This window comes from Chlorocebus sabaeus, chromosome 25 (assembly GCF_047675955.1).
Source record: "Chlorocebus sabaeus isolate Y175 chromosome 25, mChlSab1.0.hap1, whole genome shotgun sequence".
Classification (NCBI taxonomy): Eukaryota; Metazoa; Chordata; class Mammalia; order Primates; family Cercopithecidae; genus Chlorocebus; species Chlorocebus sabaeus.
In genome coordinates, this window is record NC_132928.1 from 73,774,381 (window position 1) to 73,788,793 (window position 14,413).

At 37.7% G+C, this 14,413-nt stretch overlaps 1 protein-coding gene across 8 annotated transcripts in view; it reads right to left on the reverse strand.

Moving 5' to 3' along the window:
* Positions 1-14,413, reverse strand: part of LYST (lysosomal trafficking regulator) — a 226,267-nt gene that overhangs the window by 125,932 nt on the left and 85,922 nt on the right. For all 8 annotated transcript variants that reach the window (XM_037986053.2, XM_007989866.3, XM_007989871.3 and 5 more), the window contains 2 exons: positions 13,889-13,955; positions 909-1,018 (listed from right to left, as the gene is read on the reverse strand). In XM_037986053.2, the coding sequence (XP_037841981.2) occupies positions 909-1,018; positions 13,889-13,955 (177 nt within the window). The remainder of the gene's footprint in view (positions 1-908; positions 1,019-13,888; positions 13,956-14,413) is intronic.

Here is a 14,413-nt window from a genome sequence, read left to right on the forward strand (position 1 = left end):
TTTCTTTCATCTGTGTTTGGCAAACTGAAACAAGGTTTTAAACTTTTATTTATATTACAAGTTTTTGGTTAAACTGAAATGTAGAATTTATAGAAAATACAAGAGGAAATGCACATTTAATTAAAGGCAAGAACAATGACTAAGGAGAGAGAAGGAAAAAAATAAAAAAGATTAACCTAGTACAATGTCCTATTCATGCTTAAAATAACACCTGATGTTGATTATGATAATGACAAATATACTTAGAAGAAGTAATAAAAAAGCATTCCACAAATATAACAGCCAGTTTTCAATGATCTACACTAGTGGTTTTTAACCCATGTTCCACAGAGCTCCCTTAGGAACCTTGGGACTGGAGCAGGGTGATAAAGTGGGCAGGGCTCTGGAACATCCAAATCCCACTACGAAGTAGCTCCAAAGTGTTCTGTCTTATTTGCTTATGCTTCTAGTCAAGGTTTCATTATAAAAAATGGGTTTCCTAGCAAATAATAGTTTAAAAGACACTAAGCCACACCAATGGAAAGGGGAAGTGTAGACAATAACTGAAGAGTATAGTGGATAATAACCTTTTGAGAAGGATAATCCCTAAGATGGTTATAACTATTCACAATTAAGCTTTCTTTAGTAATTAAAATTATTCAGCTTTTCTGAAGCACAAAAATTGGAGATGGGGTGGGTAAAGAAAAGATAATCTCTGTGATATGTCTGGTTAATCAAAATTGAAGTGAAATGGTTAAAATATATGCAAATAATTGAGCATTTCACACATAATAATATGAAATTGACTATACCAATTGTCACATCAAAAGAGCTTAGTAACATTTCTAAATAATTAAAAATACATTCTATTAAAAATTATAAGTGAGAGAATTTATCAGTGAAAAATGTAAAGATTATAGCATATTTACTGTGCAAGGAGATTTCTCCAGAAATATTCTCAAAAGAAGGGTTAGCTCTTCTGAACATGTTCTTGAACTCATCAAAGATACCAAAAGATCCACCAATACTTTCTGGCATGCTAAATTAAAGAAAGAGGAAAAAAAATAAGGCTAGTACACAATTAGAGGAACAAATGAGCAATTTCACCAAAAGAGCTAAAATACCATTGTCACTTTTTGAATGAATTATAAAAAATCTAGTATAGCAATCACAAAATTTGCTGAAGAAATAGCCATATAACTAAATGTAAATCAACCACCCAACCGTCAAAAACAACAAAAACCACTTTTCTTTTTAATATTATTATTTTTTTAGACAGAGTCTCATTCTGTCACCCAGGCTGGAGTGCAATGGCATGATCTCAGCTCACTGCAACCTCCACCTCCCAGGTACAAGTGATTTTCCTGCCTCAGCCTCTCGAGGAGCTGAGACTACAGGCACGTGTTACCATGCCCAGCTGATTTTTGTATTTTTAGTAGAGACGGGGTTTTGCCACGTTGGCCACGCTGGTCTCAAACTCCTGACCTCAGGTGATCCACCCACCTCGGCCTCCCAAAGTGCTGGGATTACAGGCGTGAGCCACCGTGCCCGGCTGGCATGAGCTCACTTTTCTTAAAGATTAATTAGCTACAAATAAACTAAGGGCATTCTTTAAAGAAGCATAAATCAACATAATATTTGTTAAGCTAATACTTCTATATAATAAAATAGTCTGCTAACTTCTAATCTTGAAAATGTTTAAATTATATCTATCACTTTTTAAGTACAAAATTAGATGACAAGTAGTGCAAATATTAAAGATGATTTAAATACTTAAATATCACCAACTATTTAGTTTGAACATTTTCTTTATTCCATCATAGGTTTAGCACAAAACATAAATGGTGATACACAAATTCACAGAATTCTTTAGAGCAAAATAATAACTAATATTTGTAGAGCAAATTATAGTGTTCAAAGTATTTTTACATGCTTTATTTCAGCTGATCCTCACCAAAAACAAAAAAACCCTACAAAATAAATATTATCTCCACTTTGACCTGAAAGAAATAATCTTGATTTAAAACCCGAGATAAGTTTTAAAAGATTGGTAGTTTTGGAAGACCTGGAAGTTAGAGAATAGAAGCTGTATTTAAGCAACATATTTTGCAGAAGCAATGAGCTGACACAGTAGCAAAATAGTACATACATCTGGAGAGACTACTTGCAATGAGACCATAAAATAGCATGGACTTTGTCCTGTACGTAACATGAATCCATTAAAGGTTTTTAAGTAGGAAAATAATATGATCAAAGTGTGTGTGCTTAATTTTTTTTTCCAGTTCAAAACTAACAGATTCCAGTTAAAAATGGGGGAATGGATATATACACTTGCTTCTGTGTACTACTGAAAACTCACAGCATTAAAGTACAGAATTATAAGAAGGAAGAAACCCATAACAGCAAAAATATGTGGGGGCAGTGGGCATTGGGGCACATCTAGTGAGAGATTTAAAAATATTTCTTGAAGATGGAAAAGCAGATGGATAAAAGACAAAGCTGCAACCTAGAATTCCTTTGAATTAAAAAGAGGTTCAGAGCAGTAGGAAGTCGAGCTGTCCATCTAAGGTCTGGAAAGAAAGTGAGAGTGCGGCTGACAATACAGGGATTAATGAAAGGTCTCTCTGTGAATATTCACCTCTCTCCTGTTTCTCAGTACAGAGCACAGATAGTTCAGTATTCACTTTTAGGTCCCAAACCTGATAACTCTTCTCTAAAGAAACGAAGTGGATTACCAGGCAAAAGCTCAGGTGTATATAGGCTTTTAGCATCATGGCTACCAAGTATAACTGTCCAGTCTGCAGACTGAACAAACTGCCTAACCAGAGGGAAAAGCAGACTAAAATAAAGCATGAACTGTATGCCAAGCCATGTATCCTAGTTTTGGGCTCTGATGCCTGGATCAAGAAAGGGATGCCTTTTTTCTCAGCACAAAGACACTATAAGCCAGCCAAGCCCTATATGTGAAAGATGCATTTTTCTAAAGTATGCAAACCGCCATGCAGGGTAATAGTATCCCTAATGGTCCCCCAAAGTAAAGCTCTCTTCATTACAGTGTTTGGGAAGCCCCTAATCATCCAACGGCACATTCACACAGAGCTCTTCAACATACTACCCACTCAGGAAAGAGGCCAAAATAGAAAATAAATTCACTTTCAGAGTATTAGAGGAAATCTCCAACAGGTTTACTAAATATAAATAGGCTAAAAAGGTTCATAAAAATATTAGAGAATTAGCAACCTAAAGCAGTAAAAACAATACTTAAAAAACAAGAAACAGACAAAATTGACCCCAGAGGAAAATGAGATAATTTGGGGACAGAAGAAACTTTAAGATGTTTGTTACTATAATCAAATATATACAAGGAGATATTATATCCTTATATGAAAAAGAAATAACCAGAAAACAATCAAACAAAAAAGAGTTCTTAAATATTAAAATTACCAAAATGAAAAATTAAAAAAGGTTGGGATTGAAAAAATATCTCAAGATGTAGCATAAAAACAGTGGCATAGTCAATATGACAGAAAAGATAATCTTATCTTTGCAAGATCAATTGGGAAGGCTCAAGATTACAATTAGAATACAAGAAAAAAAAGAAGGGAATATGGAGAGGAGAAAATTATTTTTTAAAATAATAAAGCTTCATGATCCTGTATTAGATCTAAGATATGACACTAAAAGCAAGACAATGAAAGTCAAAATAGACAAATAGGACTTCATAAAAATCTTTTAAAACGTGCTATCAAAGTAAACCATCAAGAAAGTGAAGAGACAGCAAAAATAATGGGAGAAAATATTTGCAAACCACATATCTGATGAGGACCTTCCATCTAGAATATATAAAAAAACTCTTACTATTCAATAATCAAAACACAAATCACCAGTATAAAAATGGCTGAAGGATTTGGATAGACATTTCTCTGAAGAAATCCAAAGAAAATATGCAAATAGCTAATAAGCACACTGCTATGGTGTAAATATCTGTTCCCTCCAAAACTCAAGTTGAAATTTGGTTTCCATTGTAGTAGTGTTAAGAGATGGGATATCTGGGAGGTGACTGGGTCATGAGGAGTCTGCCCTCATGAGTGGGATTCATGCCCTTATGAAAGGGAGAGTTCAGCCCCCTTTTGCCTCTTTTCCTTTCTGCCTTTTGCCAAGTGAGGATGCAGCAAGAAGGCCCTTGCCAGATGCTGGCACTTTGATCTTGGACTTTCAGTCTCTAGAACTATGAGAAAATAAATTTCTGTTCATTATAAATCACTCAGTCTGTGGTACTCCGTTATAGTAGCACAAAAGGGACTAAGGCACACACAAAGATATACTTAATACATTAGCCTTCAGGGAAATACAAATCAAAACCACAGCGAGATACCACTTCATATCCACTAGGAGAGATATAATTAAAAAGGCATATAATAACAAGTGTTGGCAAGAATGTGAAGAAATTAGAACCCTTATACGCTGATGGTAAGAATGTAAAATGGTATAGCCATTTTGGGCAATCGTCTGTCAATTTCTCAAATGATTAAACACAGAGTTACCATATGACCCAAAAGAAATGACTCAAGAGAAATGAAAACATATGTTCACACAAGAAAACTGTACGTGAGTGTTCATAGCAGCATTATTCATAGTAGCAAAAAAGTAGGACAACCCAAATGTCCATCAACTGAAGAATGGAAAAATCAAATGCAGTATACCCACACAGTGGAATGTTATTTCAGCCAAAAAAGAAAAGAAGCAGAGAAGGGGAAAAGTAACTTTATAGTGGAGAGACCTGACAAACATTACTTAATGCAAGTGATCAGGGTCAATATCAGCAATTATAAATCATGTTGACAATATGTACCCTTGATATGATTTAATGACAATGGCACTTTGCTTCTATGATCTTCCTCTCAAAAGCCCATACCCCTAGTGTAATCACGATTTTTGACCAAGGTGCCAAAACTTTCATTCAATGGGGGAGGGACAGCCTCTTCAACAAATGGTGCTAAGAAAATTGGATATTCACATGCAAAAAAATAATAATAAAGTTGGCTCCTTACCTAACACCATATACAAAATTTAACTCAAAATGAATTCAGGACCTAAATGTAAAACTGTATATCTCTCAGAATAAAACTTACGGGGAACACTCCATAATATTGGATTTGTCCATGATTTCTTAGATATGACACCAAAGGTACAGCCAACTAAATAACAAAATAGATAAACTGGACTTCAAAATGAAAAACTTCTGTGCATCAAAGGATACTATCAACAGAGTAAAAAGACAACCCACAGAATAGGAGAAAATATTAACATATCACATATCTGATAAGGAATCAATATCCAGAATATATAGAGAACTCTTAAACCTCAACAACAAAAAAAGAAACAACCCAATTCGAACATAAGCAGAGGGCTTGAATAGACATTTCTTCAAACAAGATATACAAATGGCCAATAAGTACATGAAAAGAGGTTCAACATCACTAATCATTAGGGAAATACAAATCAAAATCACAAGATAGTACAATGAGAAAAATGTCAAACAAATTCTAATACAGGGACATTCTTCAAAATACCTGACCAGTGCCCCTCAAAACTGTCAAGGCCAACAAAAACAAGGAAAGTCTGAGAAACTGTTACAGTCAAGAGGTACCTAAGAAGACATGACAACTATTATGTAGTATTATCCTGGATAAAATCCTTGAACAGAAAAAGGGCATTATGTAAAAATTTAAGAAACCTGAATTATGGACTTTAGTCAATAATAACATATCAATATAAGTTCATTAATTATAATACATACATCACAAAAAGTTAGATGTTAATAATAAGGGAAACTGGCAGGGAAGGGTGTAATGAGGGAACTGTATAATAGCTGTTCAATTTCTCTGTAAATCTACAGGTGTTCTAAAAAATAAAGTCTATTAATAAAAACTGAAGGAGAATTGCTTAACCTGGGAGGCGGAGGTTGCAGTGAACTGAGATCGCACCACTGCACTCCAGCCTGGGTGACAAGAGCAAAACTCTGTCTACAAGAAAAAAACAAAAACCAAAAAAACCTGAGAAAAAGGAATCCATACAAAGTAAGAAATTTAAAACATCATTAGAGAACTAAAGTGCTGAAACACGCTACCACATGAATGAAGGTTGAAAGCATTATGCTATGTGAAAGAAACCAGTCACAAAAGACCACATATTCATGTATATGGAAAAACATCCAGAAGAGAAAGTAGATGAGTAATTGCAGAAGAATCCGTGTAGGGGACGGTTAAGAGGCAATAGACAATGACTGCTAAAGGGTACAGGGTTTCTTTTGGAGGTGATGAAAATGTTCTAAAATTAATTGTGGTGATGGTTGCACAGCTCTGTAAATAAACTGCCTACTACAAAACACTGAACTCTACACTTTAAATAGGTGAAAGTTATGGTATGGGAATTATATCCCAATAAAGCTGTTATTAAATAATGGAACATAATTTCTCAGAGTTAAAATGGAAACACATATTCAGAACACAAGGGTTCACTAAGTGCCTAGCGTAATAAATAAAAATACACCCATATACTAAATAAGTAAATGAATGAGAAGAGAAAGCTTTTCCTTAAAGTACAATCTCAGTGAATAAATGCAGAAGGAATGATGGAAATAGAAAATCACTATTTGGCAGATACCACAGAATTAACTGTCTCACTCAAGAATCATCATACTTTCATATTTTTTCATAATACTAAAATTAGTGGATAAAAGAATGAGAAAAAGTGCATTTACATAGTCTCAAGTTATCTTCCCACAAGATATTTATTAATTATAAAGGGATAATAGTAACTTTACTTTTTTTATTTATTTTTTATTATTATTATACTTTAAGTTCTAGGGTACATGTGCATAACATGCAGGTTTGTTACATATGTATACTTGTGCCATGTTGGTGTGCTACACCCATCAACTCGTCAACGCCCATCAACTCGTCATTTACATCAGGTATAACTCCCAATGCAATCCCTCCCCACTCCCCCCTCCCCATGATAGGCCCCGGTGTGTGATGTTCCCCTTCCCGAGTCCAACTGATCTCATTGTTCAGTTACCACCTATGAGTGAGAACATGTGGTGTTTGGTTTTCTGTTCTTGTGATATAAGAATGATGGTTTCCAGCTGCATCTATGTCCCTACAAAGGACACAAACTCATCCTTTTTTATGGCTGCATAGTATTCCATGGTGTATATGTGCCACATTTTCTTAATCCAGTCTGTCACTGATGGACATGTGGGTTGATTCCAAGTCCTTGCTATTGTGAATAGTGTCGCAATAAACATACGTGTGCATGTGTCTTTATAGCAGCATGATTTATAATCCTTTGGGTATATACCCAGTAATGGAATGGCTGGGTCATATGGTACATCTAGTTCTAGATCCTTGAGGAATCGCCATACTGTTTTCCATAATGGTTGAACTAGTTTACAGTCCCACCAACAGTGTAAAAGTGTTCCTATTTCTCCACATCCTCTCCAGCACCTGTTGTTTCCTGACTTTTTAATGATCGCCATTCTAACTGGTGTGAGATGGTATCTCATTGTGGTTTTGATTTGCATTTCTCTGATGGCCAGTGATGATGAGCATTTTTTCATGTGTCTGTTGGCTGTATGAATGTCTTCTTTTGAGAAATGTCTGTTCATATCCTTTGCCCACTCTTTGGTGGGGTTGTTTGTTTTTTTCTTGTAAATTTGTTTGAGTTCTTTGTAGGTTCTGGATATTAGCCCTTTGTCAGATGAGTAGATTGCAAAAATTTTCTCCCATTCTGTAGGTTGCCTGTTCACTCTGATGGTAGTTTCTTTTGCTGTGCAGAAGCTCTTTAGTTTAATTAGATCCCATTTGTCAATTTTGGCTTTTGCTGCCATTGCTTTTGGTGTTTTAGACATGAAGTCTTTGCCCATGCCTATGTCCTGAATGGTACTACCTAGGTTTTCCTCTAGGGTTTTTATGGTATTAGGTCTAACATTTAAGTCTCTAATCCATCTTGAATTAATTTTCGTATAAGGAGTAAGGAAAGGATCCAGTTTCAGCTTTCTACTTATGGCTAGCCAACTTTCCCAGCACCATTTATTAAATAGGGAATCCTTTCCCCATTTCTTGTTTCTCTCAGGTTTGTCAAAGATCAGATGGCTGTAGATGTGTGGTATTATTTCTGAGGACTCTGTTCTGTTCCATTGGTCTATATCTCTGTTTTGGTACCAGTACCATGCTGTTTTGGTTACTGTAGCCTTGTAGTATAGTTTGAAGTCAGGTAGCGTGATGCCTCCAGCTTTGTTCTTTTGACTTAGGATTGTCTTGGAGATGCGGGCTCTTTTTTGGTTCCATATGAACTTTAAAGCAGTTTTTTCCAATTCTGTGAAGAAACTCATTGGTAGCTTGATGGGGATGGCATTGAATCTATAAATTACCTTGGGCAGTATGGCCATTTTCACGATATTGATTCTTCCTATCCATGAGCATGGTATGTTCTTCCATTTGTTTGTGTCCTCTTTTATTTCACTGAGCAGTGGTTTGTACTTCTCCTTGAGGAGGTCCTTTACATCCCTTGTAAGTTGGATTACTAGGTATTTTATTCTCTTTGAAGCAATTGTGAATGGAAGTTCATTCCTGATTTGGCTCTCTGTTTGTCTGTTACTGGTGTATAAGAATGCTTGTGATTTTTGCACATTAATTTTGTATCCTGAGACTTTGCTGAAGTTGCTTATCAGCTTAAGGAGATTTTGGGCTGAGACAATGGGGTTTTTCTAAATATACAATCATGTCATCTGCAAACAGGGACAATTTGACTTCTTCTTTTCCTAACTGAATCCCCTTGATTTCTTTCTCTTGCCTGATTGCCCTAGCCAGAACTTCCAACACTATGTTGAATAGGAGTGGTGAGAGAGGGCATCCCTGTCTTGTGCCAGTTTTCAAAGGGAATTTTTCCAGTTTTTGCCCATTCAGTATGATATTGGCTGTGGGTTTGTCATAAATAGCTCTTATTATTTTGAGGCACATTCCATCAATACCGAATTTATTGAGCGTTTTTAGCATGAAGGGCTATTGAATTTTGTCAAAAGCCTTTTCTGCATCTATTGAGATAATCATGTGGTTCTTGTCTTTGGTTCTGTTTATATGCTGGATTATGTTTATTGATTTGCGAATGTTGAACCAGCCTTGCATCCCAGGGATGAAGCCCACTTGATCATGGTGGATAAGCTTTTTGATGTGCTGCTGAATCCGGTGTGCCAGTATTTTATTGAGGATTTTTGCATCGATGTTCATCAGGGATATTGGTCTAAAATTCTCTTTTTTTGTTGTGTCTCTGCCAGGCTTTGGTATCAGGATGATGTTGGCCTCATAAAATGAGTTAGGGAGGATTCCCTCTTTTTCCATTGATTGGAATAGTTTCAGAAGGAATGGTACTAGCTCCTCCTTGTACCTCTGGTAGAATTCAGCTGTGAATCCATCTGGTCCTGGACTTTTTTTGGTTGGTAGGCTATTAATTATTGCCTCAATTTCAGAGCCTGCTATTGGTCTATTCAGGGATTCAACTTCTTCCTGGTTTAGTCTTGGAAGAGTGTAAGTGTCCAGGAAATTATCCATTTCTTCTAGATTTTCCAGTTTATTTGCGTAGAGGTGTTTATAGTATTCTCTGATGGTAGTTTGTATTTCTGTGGGGTCGGTGGTGATATCCCCTTTATCATTTTTTATTGCGTCTATTTGATTCTTCTCTCTTTTCTTCATTAGTCTTGCTAGCGGTCTGTCAATTTTGTTGATCTTTTCAAAAAACCAACTCCTGGATTCATTGATTTTTTGGAGGGATTTTGTGTCTCTATCTCCTTCAGTTCTGCTCTGATCTTAGTTATTTCTTGCCTTCTGCTAGCTTTCGAATGTGTTTGCTCTTGCTTCTCTAGTTCTTTTAATTGTGATGTTAGAGTGTCCATTTTAGATCTTTCCTGCTTTCTCTTGTGGGCATTTAGTGCTATAAATTTCCCTCTACACACTGCTTTAAATGTGTCCCAAAGATTCTGGTATGTTGTATCTTTGTTCTCATTGGTTTCAAAGAACATCTTTATTTCTGCCTTCATTTCGTTATGTACCCAGTAGTCATTCAGGAGCAGGTTGTTCAGTTTCCACGTAGTTGAGCAGTTTTGATTGAGTTTCTTAGTCCTGAGTTTTAGTTTGATTGCACCGTGGTCTGAGAGACAGTTTGTTATAATTTCTGTTCTTGTACATTTGCTGAGGAGTGCTGTACTTCCAATTATGTGGTCAATTTTGGAGTAAGTGCGATGTGGTGCTGAAAAGAATGTATATTCTGTTGATTTGGGGTGGAGAGTTCTATAGATGTCTATTAGGTCTGCTTGCTGCAGAGATGAGTTCAATTCCTGGATATCCTTGTTAACTTTCTGTCTCGTTGATCTGTCTAATGTTGACAGTGGAGTGTTGAAGTCTCCCATTATTATTGTATGGGAGTCTAAGTCTCTTTGTAAGTCTCTAAGGACTTGCTTTATGAATCTGGGTGCTCCTGTATTGGGTGCATATATATTTAGGATAGTTAGCTCTTCCTGTTGAATTGATCCCTTTACCATTATGTAATGGCCTTCTTTGTCTCTTTTGATCTTTGATGGTTTAAAGTCTGTTTTATCAGAGACTAGTATTGCAACCCCTGCTTTTTTTTGTTCTCCATTTGCTTGGTAAATCTTCCTCCATCCCTTTATTTTGAGCCTATGTATGTCTCTGCATGTGAGATGGGTCTCCTGAATACAGCAGACTGATGGGTCTTGACTCTTTATCCAGTTTGCCAGTCTGTGTCTTTTAATTGGAGCATTTAGTCCATTTACATTTAAGGTTAAGATTGTTATGTGTGAACTTGATCCTGCCATTATGATATTAACTGGTTATTTTGCTCGTTAGTTGATGCAGTTTCTTCCTAGCCTCGATGGTCTTTACATTTTGGCATGTTTTTGCAATGGCTGGTACCGGTTGTTCCTTTCCATGTTTAGTGCTTCCTTCAGGGTCTCTTGTAAGGCAGGCCTAGTGGTGACAAAACCTCTAAGCATTTGCTTATCTGTAAAGGATTTTATTTCTCCTTCACTTATGAAACTTAGTTTGGCTGGATATGAAATTCTGGGTTTAAAATTCTTTTCTTTAAGAATGTTGAATATTGGCCCCCACTCTCTTCTGGCTTGTAGAGTTTCTGCCGAGAGATCTGCTGTTAGTCTGATGGGCTTCCCTTTGTGGGTAACCCGACCTTTCTCTCTGGCTGCCCTTAAGATTTTTTCCTTCATTTCAACTTTGGTGAATCTGGCAATTATGTGTCTTGGAGTTGCTCTTCTCGAGGAGTATCTTTGTGGTGTTCTCTGTATTTCCTGGATCTGAATGTTGGCCTGCCCTATTAGGTTGGGGAAGTTCTCCTGGATGATATCCTGAAGAGTGTTTTCCAACTTGGTTCCACTTTCCCCCTCACTTTCAGGCACCCCAATCAGACGTAGATTTGGTCTTTTTACATAATCCCATACTTCTTGCAGGCTTTGTTCATTTCTTTTTCTTCTTTTTTCTTTTGGTTTCTCTTCTCGCTTCATTTCATTCATTTGATCCTCAATCGCTGATACTCTTTCTTCCAGTTGATTGAGTCGGTTACTGAAGCTTGTGCATTTGTCACGTATTTCTCGTGTCATGGTTTTCATCTCTTTCATTTCGTTTATGACCTTCTCTGCATTAATTACTCTAGCTATCAATTCTTCCACTTTTTTTTCAAGATTTTTAGTTTCTTTGCGCTGGGTACGTAATTCCTCCTTTAGCTCTGAGAAGTTTGATGGACTAAAGCCTTCTTCTCTCATCTCGTCAAAGTCATTCTCCATCCAGCTTTGATCCGTTGCTGGCGATGAGCTGCGCTCCTTTGCCGGGGGAGATGCGCTCTTATTTTTTGAATTTCCAGCTTTTCTGCCCTGCTTTTTCCCCATCTTTGTGGTTTTATCTGCCTCTGGTCTTTGATGATGGTGACATACTGATGGGGTTTTGGTGTAGGTGTCCTTCCTGTTTGATAGTTTTCCTTCTAACAGTCAGGACCCTCAGCTGTAGGTCTGTTGGAGATAGATTGAGGTCCACTCCAGACCCTGTTTGCCTGGGTATCAGCAGCAGAGGCTGCAGAAGATAGAATATTGCTGAACAGCAAGTGTACCTGTCTGATTCATGCTTTGGAAGCTTCCTCTCAGGGGTGTACTCCACCCTGTGAGGTGTGGGGTATCAGACTGCCCCTAGTGGGGGATGTCTCCCAGTTAGGCTACTCAGGGGTCAGGGACCCACTTAAGCAGGCAGTCTGTCCCTTCTCAGATCTCAACCTCCGTGTTGGGAGATCCACTGCTCTCTTCAAAGCTGTCAGACAGAGTCGTTTGCGTCTGCAGAGGTTTCTGCTGCTTTTGTTGTTGTTTACTGTGCCCTGTCCCCAGAGGTGGAGTCTACAGAGACAGACAGGTTTCCTTGAGCTGCTGTGAGCTCCACCCAGTTCGAGTTTCCCAGCGGCTTTGTTTACCTACTTAAGCCTCAGCAATGGCTGGCGCCCCTCCGCTAGCCTCGCTGCTGCCTTGAGGTTAGATTACAGACTTCTGTGCTAGCAATGAGGGAGGCTCCGTGGGCGTGGGACCCTCCTGGCCAGGTGTGGGATATAATCTCTTGGTGTGCCCGTTTGCTTAAAGCGCAGTATTGGGGTGGGAGTTACCCGATTTTCCAGGTGTTGTGTGTCTCAGTTCCCCTGGCTAGGTAAAGGGATTCCCTTCCCCCTTGCGCTTCCCAGGTGAGGCGATGCCTCGCCCTGCTTCAGCTCTCACTGGTCGGGTTGCAGCAGCTGACCAGCACCGATTGTCCGGCACTCCCTAGTGAGATGAACCCAGTACCTCAGTTGAAAATGCAGAAATCACGGGTCTTCTGTGTCGCTCGCGCTGGGAGTTGGAGACTGGAGCTGTTCCTATTCGGCCATCTTGCTCCGCCCCCCCCCATAGTAACTTTATAATAGAGAAATGGCAAACACCTCCTTAACCACATGATCAAAGTTAACATCACCAGTAGTAAGATCCATATATCATAAATATTTTTGATTTGATGCACTCAGAAGGACCCAGTATCACTTCTGAGTACTCCTGCCAAAAATGTATAACCTGAATTTAATCATGAGAAAACATCACACAAACCAAAATTAACGTCTCGTGTAGGCTAGCCTTAAGTTCTCCAATTAAAATGTAGATTTATTGTGATTAGCAATCATATTATACATTCATTATGACTTCCTCAAATGTCTGAGGAAGTACCAAGTACTGAGTAATCAATATCAGATATGGCAACAACATAGCATTAGACTGGGTTTACAGTCCCCACAATGCCACTTCTATGTATATGACCCTGAACAAGTCAACCCCTTGGAATCTAGATTTTCCTCTCTATAAACACACTTGCACTCTGTCTATTTCATTGTATGGATCTGAGGAACAAATGGGATAATGCATATAAAGACGCTTTTTTGAAATCACAGAGCACTATGCAAATAGAAGACTTTTTTTTTTGAGACAGGGTCTTGCTCTGTCACCCAGACTGGAGTGCAGTGGCACGATCATGGCTCACTGCAGCCTTGGCCTCCTGGGCCTAAGTGATCCTCCCACCTCAGCCTCCCGAGTAGCTAGGACCACAGGCATGCGCCACCACACCTGGCTGATTTTTATAGATGGGGTCTCTTTATTATTGCCCAGGCTGGTCTTGAACTCCCAGGCTCAAGTGATCCGCCTACCACCTCAGCCTCCCAAAGTGCTAAGATCACAGACATGAGCCACCACACCCGGACAGAAGCCATTATTATCAACTTTTCACATAAAATAATTTCAGAGCTATTGTTAAAAACAGTTTCAACTTACCTTGAAAATCAGAATCAGCCTGTGTTAAAATACTCAAGAACCCTCCTAAAAGATTTTTCACAGTTCCCTGAAGATTACAAAAAAAAATACAAAATTAAATTACTTACCTCACAGAAGCATGAAACAACTGTAATGTCATAATAAATTATATGATAGGGTATCTACTATATGTGTATATATGTATTTTAAAATGACTAAAAAGACTACTATGTGTAGGATTATACTAATTTTCATTTTCTTTTTATACTGTTTTTAAATTTTCTGATTTTTCAAAAACAGTGAGCATATCAAATTAAATGCACTTTAAAAAATATTACCCATTCTCAGAAATAGATGAGAATTTACTACTGGCTAGCAAAGGACATTAATTTTTTATGCTACTTTTAAAAAACTATGGAATTAGAAGATTTTGGAACACCACTTGTAGGTAAAAACACACCTGAGGTACCAGAAAAGATAAGTAATCATCTCGAATAATTTTCAGAAAAGTTGGGTTATACATTAAGGAGATGTTATTGGGTGATG